The sequence below is a fragment of the Leptodactylus fuscus genome, chromosome 1, assembly GCF_031893055.1.
Source record: "Leptodactylus fuscus isolate aLepFus1 chromosome 1, aLepFus1.hap2, whole genome shotgun sequence".
Classification (NCBI taxonomy): Eukaryota; Metazoa; Chordata; class Amphibia; order Anura; family Leptodactylidae; genus Leptodactylus; species Leptodactylus fuscus.
Genome location: NC_134265.1, coordinates 24418554 through 24440819, shown reverse-complemented (window position 1 = coordinate 24440819; position 22266 = coordinate 24418554). Strand labels below are relative to the sequence as shown.

Here is a 22266-nt window from a genome sequence, read left to right as displayed (position 1 = left end):
TTTTATTTGGCAGGTATACCGTGTATACTCGAGTATAAGCCAAAGCCCCCTCGGCTTATACTCGAGTCAAGCAAAAAAAAAAAAAAAAAAATTTATTTTTTGGGAGGGGGGTGTCTATGACCAACCGCAATAATAATGTATAGAATCTCCCGTAAAATAGTGAAAAAAAATAAAAATAAAAATCCTACTAATATTATATTTGTGAAAGTTTGTGTGTTCGGATGTTTGTTCCTCAATCACGCCAGAACGGCCGAACGGAATTGCCTGAAATTTCACACCTCCATAGAATGGCACTTGGATTAGAACATAGGCTGCTTACTTTCCCCATCAGACACCGCGCTTCACGACCGCAAGCAACGAATGTATGTTCGGTGTAGGCTTAAGGACCTGAGATGACATCATCTCGGCTCCTTCAGCCGTTCACCGATAGGCTCGCGCTAGGGTGTGGGCGGAGCTATATACGATGAAGCTGGGCACAGAGCGAGCGCAAGAAAATGGCGTCTGATGTGCGGCCTGGCGAGTAGCGAGCATGCCGCCTTCGTTTGGGGACACCAGGCGTGGATCGGGTATACCGTTGCTGTGACTAGGCCAGGGGTGGGGGAGGGGGAACTAGGGCCAAGGTCGCATAAATCAGTTTAGCCAGCTCGCCCACAATGGCTGGTGGACACAACAGGAAAAGGAAGGGGTGGAAACCAGTGGCGTGCGAGTGAAAGAACGCACTGGGTGGAGGCCGGGGATGCCCCGGTGGTGGCTTCAGGGGGGCGTGGGGCACATCTGGGTATACAGTTAGTTACAGCAATGTAACACAACAGACACCCAGCCGCAGGCGGATCAGCGCCAACTGCAATTGCAGACGTACAGGTATATGCACGTCGGCCGCCAACAACAACATGCGGATGAAAATGCTAGTATTTTATATATTTTTTATTTTATTTGGCTGTGTATAATATTTATTTTATCTTATAGGTTTTTATTTTATTCTCCTGTGAATAATATATATTTTATGTATTTTTACTTTTTTTTTATTTTTTATTTGCTGTGTGTAATATGAATATATTTATTTTATATATTTTATTTCATACTGCTATTTTATTTCTTTATTTACTCAAAGGTTTACTCCAGTTATTTCAATTTATCCATCGCTTTCGCTCTTTGGAGCCACAGCAATTAGGCTGGTCTTGGTTTTACAGTCTGCAAGTTGCTGATCAGCAATATAGACACCGCAGACGCCCGTGTCCTGGCACACGCGCCCATAGAGTTCTATGGGCGAGTCCGTGCAGTGCCGTGAATTCACGGCTTTTGCGGACCTGCTCTATAAAGTGCGGGCCTCGGTTACAGCCCGGCACACCACGGATAAAACATCCGGTGCTGTAAGAGGCCATCATCTGCAAGCAGTTTGTATGTTCTCCCCGTGTTTGCGTGGATTTCCTCCCATTCTACAAAGACATACTGATAGGGGGAAAAATGTACATTGTGATCCCTATATGGGGCTTATAATCTACATTCAAAAAAAATAAATAAAAATTTTGTCACCTCTCATGGCCTGGATCTTACACACAGGCTTAGGCTATCTGACAATGGCATTGAAGGCTCCATCTAGATCCTCTGACACAGTGTTCCTTTAAAGGGATCCTATCATTGGATGCCCTTTATTTCTCCCTAACACGTAGGAATAGCCTTAAGAAAGGCTATTCTTCTCCTACCTTTAGATGTCTTCGTGCCGCCGTTCGGTAGAATTCCGGGTTTTCTTCGGTATGCAAATGAGTTCCCTCGCAGCACTGGGGGCATTCTCCACGCTCAAACAGTACTGGGGTGTCCCCAATGCTGCGAGAGAAATCTCCATCGACGCCTCCATCTTCTTCTGAAACGCCCTCTTCCTGTCCTGGGTTTCAGTCTTCTAGGCCTCGGGCTAGAGCTTACTGTATAAGCGGCCACAAGAAAATGGCCGCTTACACTAGCTTACTGTGTGAGCAGCCATTTTCTTGTGGCCTGGGCATGCGCAGTTGGCTCTACCCGAGACCTAGAAGATTGAAACCCATGACGGAAGAACAGACAGGGAGGGGGCGTTCCAGAAGAAGATGGAGGCGGCGCTGGAGAGTTCTTTTGCAGCATTGAGTATGCCCTCAGTGCTGCGAGAGAACTCATTTTCATACTGAAGAAAACCCAGATTTCTACCGAATGGCAGCGCAGAGAAGACATCTAAAGGTAGGAGAAGAATAGCCTTTCTTAAGGCTATTCCTACGTGTTAGTCATAAAAAAGGGTATCCAATGATTGATTCCCTTTAAATCATGAATGAAAAAGTCCCATATGGATGACATTTTTGTCCGGTGATGTGACAAAAGCACTGCATACCCGATGGATCCAATAGTCAGTGGGTTTCCTTGAGATATGTGATTATTAGATGGATCCATTGCAATGTTTAGCCTGTTCTTCATTTCCTACGATGAGGCAGAAGAACTGGTAGAAACAACCAGTGGTTGGCCGAGCAGTCACTTCCTGTACGTCAAGGGGAAGCAGGAACTAGAGATCGAGCGGAATTGGGAAGCAGGAAGTAGAGATTGAAAAGGATCGGGAAACAGGAAGTAGAGGTTGAGGGGGATCAGGAAGAAGGAAGTAGAGATTGAAAATGATCGGGGAGTAGAGATTGAGGGGGATCGAGAAGCAGGATGTAGAGATTGAGGGGGATCGGGAAGCAGGAAGTAGGGATTGAAAATGATCGGGGAGTAGAGATTGAGGGGGATCGAGAAGCAGGATGTAGAGATTGAGGGGGATCGGGAAGCAGGAAGTAGGGATTGAAAATGATCGGGGAGTAGAGATTGAGGAGGATAGAGAAGCAGGAACTAGAGATTGAAAAGGATCGGGGAGTAGAGATTGAGGGGGATCGAGAAGCAGGAAGTAGAGATTGAGGGGGATCGGGAAGCAGGAAGTAGAGATTGAAAAGGATCGGGGAGTAGAGATTGAGGGGGATCGAGAAGCAGGAAGTAGAGATTGAGGGGGATCGGGAAGCAGGAAGTAGAGATTGAGGGGGATTGGGAAGCAGAAGGAGAATCGGGGATTTATTTTATTATTTTACATCATTCTCTTTCACAAATTTTTGATCCTTTTTGACCTAGTTTTGTTCTGTCAGTCCAGTTTTGATTTTGCAGATATCACATTGTATAGTCAAAATACCGTCATCCCATTCATCTTGATAATGTGTTTTTTAGGGTAACTTTTAATTTTTTTTTTTTTTTTTTCAGGGGAACTTGCCTAAATATTCACACAACTCCTTGATGGTTCAGGCGATAAAGACCAATGTGACAGACTCGGACATACACCTGCTCTTTTTTGATGTGGAGGCTCTAATTATACAGCTCCTTACTGAAGAAGCCTCCAGGCCAAATACCGCACTTATCTCCCCAGAGAGTTTACAGAAAGCATCTGGCAGTTCTGACAAAGGAGGTTCTTTCTTGGCCGGTAAACGCGCAGCCGTCCTCTTCCAGCAGGTCAAGGAAACCATCAAAGAGAACATTAAAGAACATCTTCTGGACGACGATGACGATGACGAAGAAGCGATGAGACAAAAGCGTGACGAGAGCGACCCAGAGTACCGCTCGAGCAAATCTAAGCCATTAACACTACTAGAGTACAACCTGACTATGGACACCGCCAAGCTCTTTATGTCTTGCCTTCACGCCTGGGGCTTGAATACGGGATTAGACGAAGTGTGCCTCGACCGCCTTGGGATGCTTAAGCCACATTGTCCGGTGTCTTTCGGCCTACTCTCGAGAGGCGGCCACATGTCATTGATGCTTCCAGGGTTTAACCAGTGTGTTAATAAAGCGCTCGGTGACAATGTCAACATAGACAGGAAGATGTCAATTAGCGAAGGACTCGGAAAGGGCAATTATGGCGTGTCACGTGCTGTCACCACTCAGCACCTCTTGTCACTTATATCTCTGGCGAACACATTGATGAGCATGACCAATGCCACGTTCATCGGAGACCACATGAAGAAGGCGCCGCAAAGGTACATGGTTGGATATTATCCCAATGACACAACTTTTGCTTCACGTCCTTTCCTTTGTCTTAAAGGGGCTCTATCATCATATTTATGGACTATGAGCCCCACTTTATAAAGGCTATTCAGACCCTGCTAATCGTATTGTAAAAGACCCCCCGTTTTAAACGAAGACCCTAAAAACGAATAATCAAATCATACTTACCGTGCACTGCTGGACGTCATCTTTCAGTCACGCCCCTCCTCTGGTGTCCTCCTGGGCTCTTTCTTCCACGCCTTCATCTTCTTTTCTTCTGGTGGGTTGTGTTGAAATCTCGCGCATGCGCAGTACGCTCGCGTAGTTCTAAGGGGAACTGAGCATACTCAATACGCTCAGTTCCCCTTAGAACTACGTGAGCGGAGGGAGCCCTATTGCGCACACGCGTGATTTGGATGATAACAGCCAGAAGAAACAAAGATGGAGGCGGGGAAGCAAGAGCCTAAGAGGACGTCGAGACAGAAGACACCGGAGGAGGGTGTGACCGAAAGATGACGTCCAGCAGTGCACGAACCGCCCATCGTGCACGGTAAGTATGATTTGAATATTCGTTTTAGGGCCTTAGTTTAAAACAGGGGGTCTTTGACAATACGATTAGCGGGACCTGAATAGCCTTTTTAAAGGCTATTCAGGCATATGTGGGGCTCATAGTCCATAAATATGATGATGGAGCCCCCTTTAAAGAGAACCTGTCAGATTGTTTTGGGACATTAAACCACCTGCAGGTCCTTATGGACCAGGGGGTTTAGTGTCCCAAATGGCCCTATTATAACGCAGTCCGCAGAAGAGCTTTATACTCCCTGTGACGACGCATTTCTTTACTGAATTACACGTCTGCTTCAGTGCGCATGCGCCAGACCGAGAGTCAATGTGCAGTGAAGTACATCATCAGCTTCAGGCGCCGAGCGAGACTCCTCTCTGGGTAAGTAAAAAGTTCCATTAGGGCCAGTGGGTGGCTTAGTGTCCCGGATCACCCTGACAGGTTCCCTTTTAAATATTAAATGGGAAGAGACACCGAGCGCCAATATAGTGCGGTATATAACTGGTACCGTAGGAATTATTTAAGTAGGTCTCTTACCTTTTGATGTTGTGAAGTAGTCACAACGTCGTGATGGCATAAATGATTTAAATAGGTGACAGGCGGCAGCTTTTTCCCATACACTATAGAATAGCGTGGACCAGTGATACGGAGGTTCCTCAGGGTGACCCAAGCAGGAATAGAGGGGTAGGGAGTAAGCGCGCACAACCGAAAAGGTACTCAACAGTTTATGTTCTAATCCAGTATGAGGAACCACCTGGCAGCTTAGAAAACTCTAGAATCACATTGGAGCTAGAATGAAGCATATTCTGAAATTTAGTAAGCAATGAGTCTAATGGACTTACCTATCTATGGGGTGCGGCTAGTGTAGGGTCACACTGTGCACCAATCTGCTCTCGGGTTGTTAAGAAAAACGCTGCCATATGTATTTTGCAATTGACATCTTTTTATTGCTTTCCTTTTTCAGGCCACCCCGGTCTGCATCTCCAGATTCTGCAAAGTCCAAACCTTCCCCGCAGAGCTCCAGCAGCAACCTAGTGCAAGGACAGATAAAACAAGGTAACCCCTGGCTTGTCACACTGAATATTACCAATATACAGGAGTTACTATATACTGTTCCTCCTGTATACTCCCCATAATATAACTCTTTTAGCGCCACTTTTCTTAGAATTGTGCCTCCGTTCCTCTATTACTCCTCCTGGAAATGAAAGTAACAGTGGACAGATGGGTATTACCATTTTCCATGTCAGTAGAGTTCGTCCCTTATCCTGTATGCTCCTAATACTGCTCACATTGGAGTTCGATTTAAAGGGATTTTCCAGGTTACGCTGGGTTCACACCAGCGTTCGGGTATCCGTTCTGCCATACCGTATCCAGCCATGAGCGCCGGGTCGGTGGGCTTCTACATCTCGCACCCTTTTCACTCAGCAGTTGACCCCCAGAATGGAGCAGGAATCAGACAGCGCTGTTCTAGGTGGTGGCAGAACAGAGTCACTGCAACTTGGTTGCACTAACCTGGTCTGACCACTACACAGAGAACGGCGCTGTCTGCTTCCTGCTCCATTATCTGTATATCAGCTGCTGAGGACAGCTTTGATATTGATGACCTATCCATAGGATATTACATTTTAAGACCTGGTAAATCCCTTTAGGCTGAGGCCCCATGCTGCTTTTTTTTATGTTGCTGCATTTTTTTTTTTTTTTTTTTTTTTTTAGCCAAACCTAGTAATCGCTACTGAAGGAAGGGGGGAGGGGGGGCAAGCAGGGCTCTTAAAATAGGCTATGGGATTGTTCGATATGGACAATCCCTACTGGTTGCTAATGTCCCTTGATCCTCATGCTGGGATCCCAAAGGATCGGCTGTAATCTGTAGGGAAAGTGATCAGTTTCCCTACAGCGCCACAACTGGAAAAACAAAGCATTACACAATGTCCTCCAGAGCGAGAGACAATCTTTGTAACCACTCTAGCCAAGAGATGAGGGTCTTCTACGAAGGACTGGGCTCGTGGGGGGCCCTTGGGAAAGTGATATCATTGTAATGCTGGGAGATGACCTCACAGTTTAATAGACTTGTCTGTAGATTTACGTTTTACTCGGATGTCTTTAAGGATGTGACATTTCTCTGTGTCCTCAGTATTACACACCGGACGTTCTACATGGAGGTAATAAATGATCGGTCCGGATGGTCCCCGGGCCTCAGTAGTGAGCCTTACATACTGAAGACCTGGGCCCTGCGTTACCCTTTACATTGACCTGTGCCCATGAATGCAGGGACTCTCTCTTGAGTGCAGGGACTCTCTCTTGAGTGCAGGGACTCTCTCTTGAGTGCAGGGACTCTCTCTTGAGTGCAGGGACTCTCTCTTGAGTGCAGGGACTCTCTCTTGAGTGCAGGGACTCTCTCTTGAGTGCAGGGACTCTCTCTTGAGTGCAGGGACTCTCTCATGGGTGCAGGGACTCTCTCATGGGTGCAGGGACTCTCTCATGGGTGCAGGGACTCTCTCATGAATACAGGGACTCTCTCATGAATGCAGGGACTCTCTCATGAATGCAGGGACTCTCTCATGAATGCAGGGACTCTCTCACAAGTGCATATTGCTCTTGCAAACATCCTATAGCCCCTGCAGATTATGTGCATTGTACCCACTATCCATGATCTGCAAATGTGGGTTTTACCCCCTGATTTTACCCCCTTCACTGTATAGGGTTACATCCGGGGTGAGAATTGTGATCAGATCCAGGGTACGGAATTTACAGCTAACATAATGGCAAATGTATTTCTAGTGATGCATTGTAGCGGGAAAAGGGAATAATCGGCCAGGATTTGAAAGGGATTTTCTGGGCCTTTGTATTGATGATCTGTGTTATTGGTTGGGGTCAGCACCCAGGACCGCGCTGATCAGCAGCATTCACAAGTTCTGCAGCCTTGAAAAAAACAGATTTTGTGATTTTTGTACACGCTACCCTTGTACCATACCACACATCTGAGTGGGTGCCATTTCGTACATCTGTTTGCCAAGGGTGTCAGCAGCGTGGCGGCATGAGAAGTCATAGTTCTACAATAGAATATAATATTCCTGATGGATTTTGGATTTGTATAGGGTGCGATCTTATGGGGGCGAGGTGCACTGTCCTCCCAAAAGTAGTGAGTGATCAAAGTCGGGCCTAACAATAGAGATCGTTGAGCTCCATTACACTAATTTCCCCTCCTGCCATCCCAGGGCTACAATGTGGCCTGCTAATGAGAGAGCCCAGGACGCTATGTAAATAGTAACCAGAGATAATGGCCGCAGCTTTTCAGACCCCCCACCCCCTGTCCCCCACCCCCCAGTTCATTTTGCAGTAATTCGCCTTGAAAGGCATACATATTCAGAATGCACATTCCTATTGTGTCGAGAGGTCTGAATGCAAATGTCAGCCATCCCCGGCATTAAGCCCCTTGTTTGTTCTGTTTCAAGCCGGGACGAGGGGCAGCATCGCCCCCTCACACGTGCCGGCCTGACATTGATACATTTGCATTGAATTATGAAACAGATTGTCTTCATGCAGATGCCCCCGGGGAGGGGGGCAAAACAAAACAAAAAAAAGTTAACTGCATGAAAAGCCAACGAGCCGCCTTACAAAACATTGCGCAGAAAAAGCGGCGGCGTTGTCATTCTGCGGGAGCTGCTTGGGCACGACATATGGTAATTTCTCTATAGGGAGGAAGTGTGAAGCGCTGACCTCCAAATCTTAACATTGACCTCCAGTTACGGCCTCGGCCCCCTTTCAGATGGTAATGGCTGCCCGCCCCGTGCCACAGTCGGCACATGGAGGAAATACCAGGAGTGGGGATGGCGCTATTATCTATTTATAAAGCAACAGGGCGCCGTGTGCACAAAGCAGGAGGCGCCCAGTGACCACATTGTTAAAAAATAGGGGAAAAAAAAGTTTTTGCACCCCCTACCCAGTTTCCATGTGTCCTTATTACTCTATATTAGTCACACTGAACGCTTTGTGGTTCTTAAAAGAAATGTCCGAGGGATCCTGGGTAGTCTTATAAAATATCCAGCCTTGGGCTTTGCTGCGGTTCTGTGACAGTGTGCAACACGAATGATGATCTATGGTAAGATATTTAAAGGGGCGGTACAGTGCTGTGTAAGTAAAGGGTTAAGGTTAAATGATAGGTTGCTAGGACATGAGGTCTGACGTCTGGGGACCCCCATGAGAATAAGGGGAAGTAGCTGTGTCCTGGTGCGACCTCCCCTTTAATTGATCCTGTGATAGTGGCACCCTGGCCACCCAGTTGGTAACATCCATGGGGCCACACTACACATCGGGGGGCTACTGCACTACTGTAGAGAGGACACCATTCTACACCGGCGCAGCATCCTCTTAAAGGATGGGGGATAAGTGTCTTATCATTGGGGGTTTCCCCACTAATCACGAGATTGGGGGTCCCATGTACCCCAGTTTGAGCAGAAACCACTACATTGGTTTCTATGGGGTTTATTTTAACAGTCCCATAGATATAAATGGAGTTGCGGCACGCATTTATACTAGTCATGGGACCCCCCCCATTCACATAATTGGTGGGACACCATGCAACGAGACGCTTACCCACTATACGTCTCCATATATCCCTCACCCTGTCCTGTGTATGTTTAGGGTTTCCGGTGAACTCTCAGCCATGAAATAACTGGCTTATCACTTACTTTTGGCTGAAACTAGGACTAATTCTTGTGCACATCCGCAGCAGGATTACAGGGGTCAGTTTTAGGTTTCTCCTGGTTTAAAGAAGACCTTCCCCCTTTCAATAGGCCCCCGCTCCACTGATTCCGACGCAGTTGGAATTTTTTCTCTAGCCCCCACCGTTCCTGAGCAATCAGTGCCCTTAGTTTCAGTACAATTATGTTGTGTACTGTCAATTGGGCAGAACTTGTCTGTCTGCTCCAGCAAAGGCCCGCCCACTTAACGGTAGATCGTATGACTGTGCAGAAAATAACATATAATTACTTGGGAATGGTAAGGGCTAGAGAAAAAATTCCAACGGTGCTGGAATCATTGGAGGAGTGAGTATTGAAGGGTACAAAGAGTTGGGTTTGGTGAAGGTCCCTTTTAAATCCATTAAAGAGGATCTCTCACATCCTCTGGCACTGGCGGTATTATATATTGCTAGAATGCTGACAGTGCGCTGATAAATTTGGACTATGGGTTTTTGACGGATCATTTGGATGAGATTTGGTAAAATTTCAACAACTTTGCCGCGACTACTTCCGGCATCTAACCTGTTGTGACAATTTTTCGTGTGGACCCAATCTTAGGATTCTGAAGGACAAATCTGCCTTGGTGTATATCAGTAGGATGGCCACCTACAGTAGCTGGAGATGAGGTTGAATAGGATTTTTATCCTTAAAGGGGTTGTCCAGTTATTTCAAGTTTTCCCATATCCACCATTGCTGATTGGGACCCCACCCCCACCCCGATCATGAAAATAGGGGTCCTTTGTTCCCTGAAATGATTGTAGCGGCTTGTCCATTCACTTGTATGAGGTGTCTGCGTGCATGCTAAGCCTGCTGCTCCGTTCAGATGTGGGGGTATGGGATTCCCATTCTCATGACTGGCGGGGGTCTCACCCATCGGCAAGTTTCCCCCTCTTCTGTGGATGGAATAACCAGGAAATCCCTTTAATTTGACAGAAGAGGATGACTAAGTACTGCGCGGTCTTAAAGGGATAGCAAGCAAGGGTCAGGAGTTTATGCAGCTCCTTGGGGGACGGTCTGTACTCCATCACTTCCTGGAGACCGTAATAATACACGACCTTTCACTCGGCTCCCACTCATTGCAGCTGCCATAAAGCGCGCAAACACACTGCTGTACTGTCTACACGTGAAAATCTCCAATATGGCCGCCCCCAGAGAAATTTTTTAAGCTTCTCTGGGGGGCGGCCATATTGGAGACACAAAAAAAGTGTTTGTCCTGATATTCTAATCAGATCCCCAGACTGTCCAGGATGTGTTATATGGTGTCGATGTTCTCTCTCTCGCACACGCGCGCGCACGCTCGCTGTCTGTCAGTACTGCACCGCTGAGATCTGCTTGTCTCTTCTTCCTTTCTTAAAGCTGTTTTTCTGTGTCCTGCTTTGTATACTGATCTGTTCAGACTGGAAGCGGCACTGTAGCTCATTTTCTCCTGTCTCTCTCTTCTCTTGTTTCCTCTGAAAGCTGTTGCGCCTGATGCTTCCGCTCGCGCTGACTCCGATCCCTCTGGGTCTGATCGCACTTTGCATTCCTGTTTCTCAGTCAATGAAGGTATTTTGCTTCTCTTTCTGCTGCTTTGTTTTTCTTTTTTTTTCTTATTCTTGTGTGTTTTTACGCTCTGTGTTTTGTGACGTGTTTGATGTGTCCAGTTACTTGTATTGTTTGCTGTTTTTAAAGCGACGGTAAACCTAAAAATACATATTTTATTTAACCTCTGATGGATCGTTGTGGTCAGCGGGGATTTGGGTACTAAGACTTCCTCCAGCCTAGTACTCGGCCCCTTCAGCCCTGATTTGTCCTCAAAAACTAGAATGTAGCAGCTAACTTTGCCCCTGAGGTTCAGTCTCAGAGACTAACCCCGCCCCTGAGGAGCAGTCTCAGACTAAACCCTGCCCCTGAGGATCAGTTTCAGTCTAACCCCTGCCCCTCAGGATCAGTCTCAGGGACTAACCCTGCCCCGGAGGGTCAGTCTGAGACTAACCCCGCCCCCGAGAAGCAGTCTCAGACTAACACCGCCCCTGAGGAGCAGTCTCAGACTAAAAACCCGCCCCTGAGGGTCAGGCTCAGAGACTAAACCCCGCCCCTGAGGATCAGTCTCAGAGACTAACCCTGCCCTGGAGGATCAATCTCAGAGACTAACCCCGTTATTTTAGTGATTGTTAGATTTTGAGAACCTGGACCTCACCAAACAAAACTTTTAACATGTCACCATTAGAGATGAGCGAACCTCCCAAGATTCATTTCAGATTGGGTGGCTCAGGTTCCTGATTTGTTCCAGTTTGAAAAAATTCAGTACAAACCAGAAGGGAAATTATTCTACCCTGGGGACTCTTCACAACACAGAGGTGGAGGCCCAGGGGAGGCATAAAAAATGTTATACTCTCCTTCCCTCACCTCTTCGTCTTCCTCATGGTGTCTGGCACTTTCTCTCTCGACCTGTGTGGTGACATTACATTACTGTGGCCTATGGTTGGACCTCAGCGGTGATATGGGTACGCTGAGTGTCATGACTCTGTTTGCCCATGTAAATGCTGTGGCCCAATCACAGGCCTCAACAGTGATCCCAGTTCGCATGACACAGTAGAGTGCCAGACGCCACAAGTTGGCCCAAAAGAAGCGAAGAGAGGTGATTATGAATGGTGTTTTTTTTTTTTTTTTGGTTTTTTTTTCCAACCTCTCATGGGCCTACAACAACACCATAGATTGTGCCCATCCACTTGAATGGGACTGAGCTGCGATCAGGCCATGTGATCAACGAATGTGAAGTCACATGGCCTGTGCCGCCATCGAGTGTCCCAGGTGTCGGACCCACATGAATCAATTGTGGACCTATCTTAAGGATAGGGACATCAAGTTGTAAGTCCCAGAAAACCCCTTGGTTGACCATAACACAAAAATCATCCTTCTATAAATATCCTCCTCCTACCGAGTCCCTGCTGGTCTCTACTTCTGGTCCACGCAGGAAATGCAAAAATATGCCAAGGTAGTCACCGCTGAAGCCATAGAGTGACTGAACAGGCATTTCCTTTGCCTCAAGAGGGACCAGGAGGCAAAATGGCAGCCGGGACCTGTTTGGATGGGAGGGGAAGAGAATCGGTGGAGGAGAGCATGATTTCTTGAGTTGTTGAGCCTTTTCTGAAGCGCGTTGTGCTCCTGGGCACCTGCTTTTAGTCTCATCCCATTTTGTTGTGCTGTTAAAGGCTAGATTTTGTTCCTTGTCTTCTGCACAATGTGAATAAGAACAGAGACACAGACAATTCCCGGCCCCCATCATCACATTATAATGAAGTGATATGATTTGGCAGATCCACCAATTATAATCTAGTTTGCGTGGAGGCGGAGTCCTGATTACCCCGCCCACACACGGTAATTGACAGCTTTCTGTGTATCCACTGATACGGGGAGAACGGTCATCGTATGTAGGAAGAGTATGTAAGATTATCACTGTCTCTTATAAGTGTCGTGTCAAGATTTACTAAGCTTTTTTTCCAGCTTCAAATCATATAACCCTATATATTACAGAGCTCAGCTTCTCTCCTCTATCATATAACCCTATATATCACAGAGCTCAGCTTCTCCCTCTATCATATAACCCTATATATCACAGAGCTCAGCTTCTCTCCTCTATCATATAACCCTATATATCACAGAGCTCAGCTTCTCCCTCTATCCTATAACCCTATATATCACAGAGCTCAGCTTCTCTCCTCTATCCTATAACCCTATATATCACAGAGCTCAGCTTCTCCCTCTATCATATAACCCTATATATCACAGAGCTCAGCTTCTCCCTCTATCATATAACCCTATATATCACAGAGCTCAGCTTCTCTCCTCTATCATATAACCCTATATATTACAGAGCTCAGCTTCTCTCCTCTATCCTATAACCCTATATATCACAGAGCTCAGCTTCTCCCTCTATCATATAACCCTATATATCACAGAGCTCAGCTTCTCTCCTCTATCCTATAACCCTATATATCACAGAGCTCAGCTTCTCTCCTCTATCATATAACCCTATATATCACAGAGCTCAGCTTCTCTCCTCTATCATATAACCCTATATATCACATAGCTCAGCTTCTCTCCTCTATCATATAACCCTATATATCACAGAGCTCAGCTTCTCTCCTCTTTAATATAACCCTATATATCACAGAGCTCAGCTTCTCTCCTCTATCATATAACCCTATATATCACAGAGCTCAGCTTCTCTCCTCTATCATATAACCCTATATATCACAGAGCTCAGCTTCTCTCCTCTATCCTATAACCCTATATATCACAGAGCTCAGCTTCTCCCTCTATCATATAACCCTATATATCACAGAGCTCAGCTTCTCTCCTCTATCCTATAACCCTATATATCACAGAGCTCAGCTTCTCTCCTCTATCCTATAACCCTATATATCACAGAGCTCAGCTTCTCTCCTCTATCATATAACCCTATATATCACAGAGCTCAGCTTCTCTCCTCTATCATATAACCCTATATATCACAGAGCTCAGCTTCTCTCCTCTATCCTATAACCCTATATATCACAGAGCTCAGCTTCTCTCCTCTATCCTATAACCCTATATATCACAGAGCTCAGCTTCTCTCCTCTATCCTATAACCCTATATATTACAGAGCTCAGCTTCTCTCCTATCATATAACCCTATATATCACAGAGCTCAGCTTCTCTCCTCTATCATATAACCCTATATATCACATAGCTCAGCTTCTCTCCTCTATCATATAACCCTATATATCACAGAGCTCAGCTTCTCTCCTCTATAATATAACCCTATATATCACAGAGCTCAGCTTCTCTCCTCTATAATATAACCCTATATATCACAGAGCTCAGCTTCTCTCCTCTATCATATAACCCTATATATCACAGAGCTCAGCTTCTCTCCCTCTATCATATAACCCTATATATCACAGAGCTCAGCTTCTCTCCTCTATCATATAACCCTATATATCACAGAGCTTAGCTTCTCTCCCTCTATCATATAACCCTATATATCACAGAGCTCAGCTTCTCTCCTCTATCATATAACCCTATATATCACAGAGCTTAGCTTCTCTCCCTCTATCATATAACCCTATATATCACAGAGCTCAGCTTCTCTCCTGTCATATAACCCTATATATCACAGAGCTCAGCTTCTCTCTATCATATAACCCTATATATTACATAGCTCAGCTTCTCTCCTGTCATATAACCCTATATATCACAGAGCTCAGCTTCTCTCCTCTATCATATAACCCTATATATCACAGAGCTCAGCTTCTCTCCCTCCATCATATAACCCTATATATCACAGAGCTCAGCTTCTCTCCTCTATCATATAACCCTATATATCACAGAGCTTAGCTTCTCTCCTCTATCATATAACCCTATATATCACAGAGCTTAGCTTCTCTCCCTCTATCATATAACCCTATATATCACAGAGCTCAGCTTCTCTCCTGTCATATAACCCTATATATCATAGAGCTCAGCTTCTCTCTATCATATAACCCTATATATCACATAGCTCAGCTTCTCTCCTGTCATATAACCCTATATATCACAGAGCTCAGCTTCTCTCCTCTATCATATAACCCTATATATCACAGAGCTCAGCTTCTCTCCCCTATCATATAACCCTATATATCACAGAGCTCAGCTTCTCTCCTCCTATCATATAACCCTATATATCACAGAGCTCAGCTTCTCTCCTCTATCCTATAAGCCTATATATCACAGGGTTCAGCTTCTCTCCATGTATCATGAAAACCTAAAAACAAAAAAAAACTTCAATATGTGAATTTTTGGAAATGTGCCGCACTGTAGTGTATACAGTAAGCATTGTCTTGTGGGATCCCTTCCATTATCCATGTATCTGTATCATCAGTCTCCTCTGCATGTGCAGCCGCAGATAAACCGGTGACCTTTCCTATCGGCCTCCTTATCCCCGGCTGAGATCTCTTTCATGTGTAATCTCGGTGGACCCCCGGTGCCACGGCTCCAGCTACAGATAAACTCTGAACAATGGTCGGCCGGCGGTACTGCGGTTTTATTTTGCACGGCTGTCAGGTGAAGGAGGCTGAAGCTGCCATCTTTTCTTATAGCCACTTCTAGTCTGGCAGTGGAAGTAAATTTTAGTGGATGGATCTCAGGACTTTCCATCTTATACCAAGGCGAAGAGCTTGGACAAGGCTTTCTGTAGAGGACACAACTTGTCCATGTGTGACTAGTAGATCCTGGAATGAAGAGGTTAAAAGTAAGTTTTTCCTGGTCTGGCATGGATCCAGTAGGTGGCGCTGCCTTAGCTCAGGTGTCCTGTGACTATTAGTATTAGTCCATGTCACACTAGTTGGGTTAGAGGTGCATTTAGGAGGGGGCATATTTAGTTATTTTGACCAAGGCAGCTCCACCTACTAGATCCACACCACACCAGGTAGAACCTGCTTCTAAACACTCCATCCTAGCATCAAAAATGGTGGCCACTTCATTCCAAGGTAAGAAACATTTGCCGACCCCTTACTGTTCAGATGACAGGCCTCACCCAGTTAGCAAATTGTCAGGGGGGCGTTATCTATCCCAAACCAGGTTTGCAGGGATGCATGCTCACAGCTCATGCTGAGTTTGCCCCTTTTTTAATCTGCACATCCAATTATAGACACAACATGGACGATGGGCAAATCCGGCCAACCATACATTGCGTGAAGATCTTCCTGAATGGCTCTAGCTTACTGTGGACATGCGTCGCCTTGTAACGGTGCACATAAAAAACAACACGGACGCCGAAGACCTCAACCAACCCCCTCCTCCGCATTCCTGCTTGCTGTATTATGTCCCTTAGTGGCCCCTGCACACAATATTATCCCCCATAGTGGCCCCTGCACACAGTATTATGCCCCATAGTGGTCCCAGCACACAGTATTATGCCCCATAGTGGCCCCTGCACACAGTATTATGTCCCATAGTGGTCCCAGCACACAGTATTATGTCCCATAGTGGTCCCTGCACACAGTATTATGTCCCATAGTGGCCCCTGCACACAGTATTATGTCCCATAGTGGCCCCTGCACACAGTATTATGTCCCATAGTGGCCCCTGCGCACAGTATTATCCCCCATAGTTGCCCCTGCACACAGTATTATCCCCCATAGTGGCCCCTGCACACAGTATTATGTCCCATAGTGGCCCCTGCACACAGTATTATCCCCCCATAGTGGCCCCTGCACACAGTATTATGCCCCATAGTGGCCCCTGCACACAGTATTATGTCCCATAGTGGTCCCAGCACACAGTATTATGTCCCATAGTGGTCCCTGCACACAGTATTATGTCCCATAGTGGCCCCTGCACACAGTATTATGTCCCATAGTGGCCCCTGCACACAGTATTATGTCCCATAGTGGCCCCTGCGCACAGTATTATCCCCCATAGTTGCCCCTGCACACAGTATTATCCCCCATAGTGGCCCCTGCACACAGTATTATGTCCCATAGTGGCCCCTGCACACAGTATTATCCCCCATAGTGGCCCCTGCACACAGTATTATGCCCCATAGTGGCCCCTGCACACAGTATTATGCTCCATAGTGGTCCCTACACACAGTATTATGTCCCATAGTGGCCCCTGCACACAGTATTATCCCCCGTAGTGGCCCCTGCACACAGTATTATCCCCCGTAGTTGCCCCTGCACACAGTATTATGTCCCATAGTGGCCCCTGCACACAGTATTATGTCCCATAGTGGCCCCTGCGCACAGTATTATCCCCCATAGTTGCCCCTGCACACAGTATTATCCCCCATAGTGGCCCCTGCACACAGTATTATGTCCCATAGTGGCCCCTGCACACAGTATTATGTCCCATAGTGGCCCCTGCACACAGTATTATGTCCCATAGTGGCCCCTGCGCACAGTATTATCCCCCATAGTTGCCCCTGCACACAGTATTATCCCCCATAGTGGCCCCTGCACACAGTATTATGTCCCATAGTGGCCCCTGCACACAGTATTATGTCCCATAGTGGCCCCTGCGCACAGTATTATCCCCCATAGTTGCCCCTGCACACAGTATTATCCCCCATAGTGGCCCCTGCACACAGTATTATGTCCCATAGTGGCCCCTGCACACAGTATTATGTCCCATAGTGGCCCCTGCACACAGTATTATGTCCCATAGTGGCCCCTGCGCACAGTATTATGTCCCATAGTGGCCCCTGCGCACAATATTATCCCCCATAGTTGCCCCTGCACACAGTATTATCCCCCATAGTTGCCCCTGCACACAGTATTATGTCCCATAGTGGCCCCTGCACACAGTATTATGTCCCATAGTGGCCCCTGCACACAGTATTATGTCCCATAGTGGCCCCTGCACACAGTATTATGCCCCATAGTGGCCCCTGTACACGGTATTATGCCCCATAGTGGCCCCTGCACACAGTATTATGTCCCATAGTGGCCCCTGCACACAGTATTATGTCCCATAGTGGCCCCTGCACACAGTATTATGCCCCATAGTGGTCCCTGCACACAGTATTATCCCCCATAGTTGCCCCTGCACACAGTATTATCCCCCATAGTGGCCCCTGCACACAGTATTATCCCCCATAGTGGCCCCTGCACACAGTATTATCCCCATAGTTGCCCCTGCACACAGTATTATGCTCCACTGTGGACACCCATAAACTATTATACTCTGGGGTCTTTTCAGACCCCAGAGTATAATAACCGCAGACTCGGGGGAATAAAAACATAAAAAAACCCACTGTTGCTTACCTGTCCCCCCGCTCCGACGCTTTTGGCCTTCTTCAATGACGTCGGACGTCACATGACCCGGGACGCAGGCCGGGTTCATGTGATGTCAGAGACGTCAGACAACTAGGCCTGAGGCCTGCCCGGATAGTGGAGAGGTAAGTAACAGTGTTTTTTATGTTTCTTACCTCTCCAGGGCCTCCGATCATTATACTCGGGCATCTGAAAAGACCTCCGAGTATAATAATAGTGTTTGTGGGGCCCGCGGTGTCACTTACCGATGCCGGCCGAGCCAGTATCGGTAAGTAAATAGGGCCCGTTTCCGGCTGGAGTAACTCCAGCTGGTAATGGGCTATTAAAAAAACAAACAAAAAAAAAAAACGCAGCGGTAGCGGCTGTCACCAGGCCCCTAATGTCCCAGGCCCTGTGGCAGCTGCCTCTGCTGCTATGGCGGTAGTTGTGCCCCTGGATAGGGGAGCTAAGGGGACAATATACTGTGTGAGAGCAATAATGAGGCAATATACTATGCAGGGTCTACAAGGAGCATTATACTGTGTGGGGGCCTTCGAGAGTATTATTCTTTGTGTGAGACACTTCACTTCACTCTTTACTGGGAAGTCAAAGCAGGTGTGGGTATGAGTGTGAGAGGTTAGAGGTGTCTCTTTATCATGCCTAAATTTGGGAGCTATAGGGGGTCGTCTCTACACATTTATTCTGCAGACATAATTCAGATTCCAGAATTGCAAAATTTATATCACGTTAAAATCACACATCACAGATGTCAGGATTTAACTATGGTGGCGCGTTGCGACTTCCTGAAACTGTGACATAAGTTGAACGATATTGCAATTTTTTCACCATAGACTTCAGTGGCAGAGACAGGTGACTACAATGTGCATGCAACACGTCTGCCACTTTACAAGCTTTGCAAAAAAAAAAAAAAAAAAAATGCGCCCAATTTGGTACATATTAATTCTACCACACGTGTGGATTCAGCCTTGGTCTATACAAGCATGCCTATCCTTGCATGTCAGTCCAGGAGAATGTGGTCTGTATATGTGATATATGTATCATCATGGGGGAAGTTTCCAGCTCAGGTGAGAACAGACCCTACCATAGCAATGGGGAAGCTCTGCACTGAAGTGGGGGCCGCAGGGACCCCTGATATTGTGCACCTTAGTGCATTTTGTTGCCTTATCACCAGCAGGCAGCCTAGTCTCTATAGTCGGTCCCCTGGGATGCCAGGTTTGCAGGGTACTTTTTGTTGCTTTCATTGCTGTCCATGCTTCTACATCCTGCAAGGAAATCATTGAATGTGATGGTTCATGTCATTATCCCGGCTACAGAATATTGTTAGCATGCATGCACGTGTTCAAGGGGTCGGGGGTTTAATATTCTCCTCCACTGGCCAGCCCGGGATCTGCACAGGGAATTGCCTGGGCGGTCAGAGCTGGATGTGCTATTTGTATGCAGCGTAGCCTTGTAATAAGACACATCCCTGAGATTGCTGGCTCCAAGCTGCACGCGCAGATATTAAAGAGGTTTTCCCATGATGTGCATTGAAGGTGTATCAATTATATATGCCATCAAGTGTCTGGACGGTGAGAAGCGGCCGCTGGGATCCCAAATGATGAGAGAAAAGTATGCAGGTCCCAAAACGGCACCATCTCCGACCTTGTGCTAGGCCAGTGCAATTACTGTAGTGTAGGTTGTCCAGGAAGTGTTATCCTAGTACAACGGCAACACTTTCTACATCTGTATCTGAATGAGCTTATCCAAAACATTGGCCCCATTTATCAAGCTGGATGCCCCATGCAAGTGGCCAAAAATGTGCCTTACCTTAGCGCACTGTAGCACACCTCAGCCCCTGCACCTCGCTTTTTTGGACAGTGGACAGGGGAAGGGGGGGGGGGAATCTCCCCAATCCACCAGATTTACTAAACCACTACTTAAAGGGATCCTCAATTAAAACTCAATTTTTTGTCCCTAACACGTAGGAATAGCCTTAAGAAAGGCTATTCTTCTCCTACACTTAGATGTCCGCCGTTCGGTAGAAATCCCGGTTTTCGTTGGTATGCAAATGAATTTTCTCGCAATGCTGCGAGAGAAATTTCCAGCAATCCCTCCATCTTCATGGAATGGCCTCTTCACGCGTCTTCTTCCGGCGCTGGGGGTCAAACTTGTAGGCCTCAGGCAGTCGGCTTTGACCTAGGCCTGAGGCCTAGAAGTTTGAAGCCAACCACAGGAAGAAGGCGCGAAGAGAGGCCGTTCCTGAAGAAGATGGAGGCGTCACTGGATGGTTCTCTTGTAGCATTGGGGACACCCCCAGTGCTGTTTGAGCACTGAGGGCCGCCCCCAGTGCTGCAAGAGAACTCTTTTGCATACCGAAGAAAACCGGGATTTCTTCCGAATGGCGGTGCGGAGAAGACCTCTAAAGGTAGGAGAAGAATAGCCTTTCTTAAGGCTACTCCTACGTGCTAAAAAATTGAGTTTTAATGATAGGATCCCTTTAACAAGAACAGCACCATACATTGCATAGTGGCTAAACTTGATATTGCAGATCAGCCCCTTTCATTTGAATGGGACTGAACAGCAGCATGACTACGTGACCAGTCGACATGATGTCGTTGCCTGAGAAGAGGAAGTGGAGCTCAACAATATAACCCTGGTGCCCATACACGTCAAATGGACTTGTCGATTTCAGGGGCATCGGTCAACCCTGTGGAGGGATGGGGTCATCTTACTGAAAATGAAAGAAAATTGGACACTAGTTTCGCCTCTCTGTTCTTCAGATCCATTAGGGGACCCAAACAATGGAGAGGCGAACCTCTAAGACAGCAGTAGCACACGGAGTCCGGTAGAGTCCATTAACTATAAAGGGATCCGTCAGGTGTCCATCCGGGTGGTGGGAAAAGTCCTACTGCCCAACTTTTTCCTCCAATGATTTTCGGCGGACACTGCGACTGAGTCTCCAACAGAGATGTGAGCATAGTCAATCTCCTTTTAATAAAATCCAGCTGCAATACCAGACATGACCAGTGTAAAAGTGTGGTGCTGTTGCTGGGAAAAAAAGCAGGACTGATTTTCTATTGTTCATTGATGTTGCAAACCTCCATATATACCGTATGTGATGTATACTATACTATCCTGTAACTCTTCTGTTACTGTGGGGCACGTTTACATCCCCTAAAATCCATATGGCAGACGTCCATCTTGTGTATTGCAGGGAGTTGTAGATGTTCTTGCTCTGCTGACATGTTGTCTTCTCTCTGCAGGATGGAGCCAGCTGGCGGCGATGCATTGTGTTATGCTGCCCGATCTGCTGGGGCTGGAGAAGTTCAGACCGCCACTGCTAGAAATGCTGGCGAGAAGATGGCAGGACCGCTGTCTGGAGGTGAGAGCACAGGTCCTACATCACATACATTAAAGGGAAAGGACTACCATGCATTACAGTTAGGAAATGCTTTAAAGGGGTTTTTAGCCCCCCGAATAGTAGCGGCCCTGCACATACACCCTGTCCACTCGCAGCTTCCAGCATCTGTGCGGGGTCTGGGAGTCAGTCCCCACAGATCACATACTAATGTCCTATCTCATGAATGGGTCCTTCAGTATAAAAAATCCATTTGAGGATCGAACAACCCTTTAAAGGAATATCATATAAAGTCTGTCTGGCTGGTGTATATGCCTAGAAGGATTCCTATTTATAAGAATGGTCTCTTGATTATAACCTAGGACCAACAGTGATCAGCTGTAATCTGTTAGGAAATCTGACCACAAGTGTTCACTGTCCCTGCAGCGCCACCGCAGGGCAAATTAAGCATTACACAGTGTCCATTCATATCAATAAGTATCTGTGTAATGAAGGACAAGACAGGTCCTCCAGGGAGAGTATCTATCTATCTATCTATCTATCTATCTATCTATCTATCTATCTATCTATCTCCTATCTATCTATCTATCTATCTATCATTCTATCATCTATCTATCTATCTATCTATCTATCTATCTATCTATCTATCTCCTATCTATCATCTATCTATCTATCTATCTATCTATCTATCTATCTCCTATCTATCATCTATCTATCTATCTATCTATCTATCTATCTATCTATCTCCTATCTATCATCTATCTATCTATCTATCTATCTATCTATCTATCTATCTATCTATCTATCTATCTATCTATCTATCTCCTATCTATC

At 46.5% G+C, this 22266-nt stretch overlaps 1 protein-coding gene across 4 annotated transcripts in view; it reads left to right on the top strand.

Annotated features, from left to right (window-relative positions):
• Nucleotides 1-22266, top strand: part of WDR7 (WD repeat domain 7) — a 237946-nt gene that overhangs the window by 63328 nt on the left and 152352 nt on the right. For 2 of the 4 annotated variants that reach the window (XM_075268317.1, XM_075268298.1), the window contains 4 exons: nt 3241-4010; nt 5544-5635; nt 10777-10863; nt 21338-21456. In XM_075268317.1, coding sequence (XP_075124418.1) covers nt 3241-4010; nt 5544-5635; nt 10777-10863; nt 21338-21456 — 1068 coding nt within the window. The remainder of the gene's footprint in view (nt 1-3240; nt 4011-5543; nt 5636-10776; nt 10864-21337; nt 21457-22266) is intronic. The other 2 variants (XM_075268327.1, XM_075268308.1) reach the window with 1 other exon arrangement.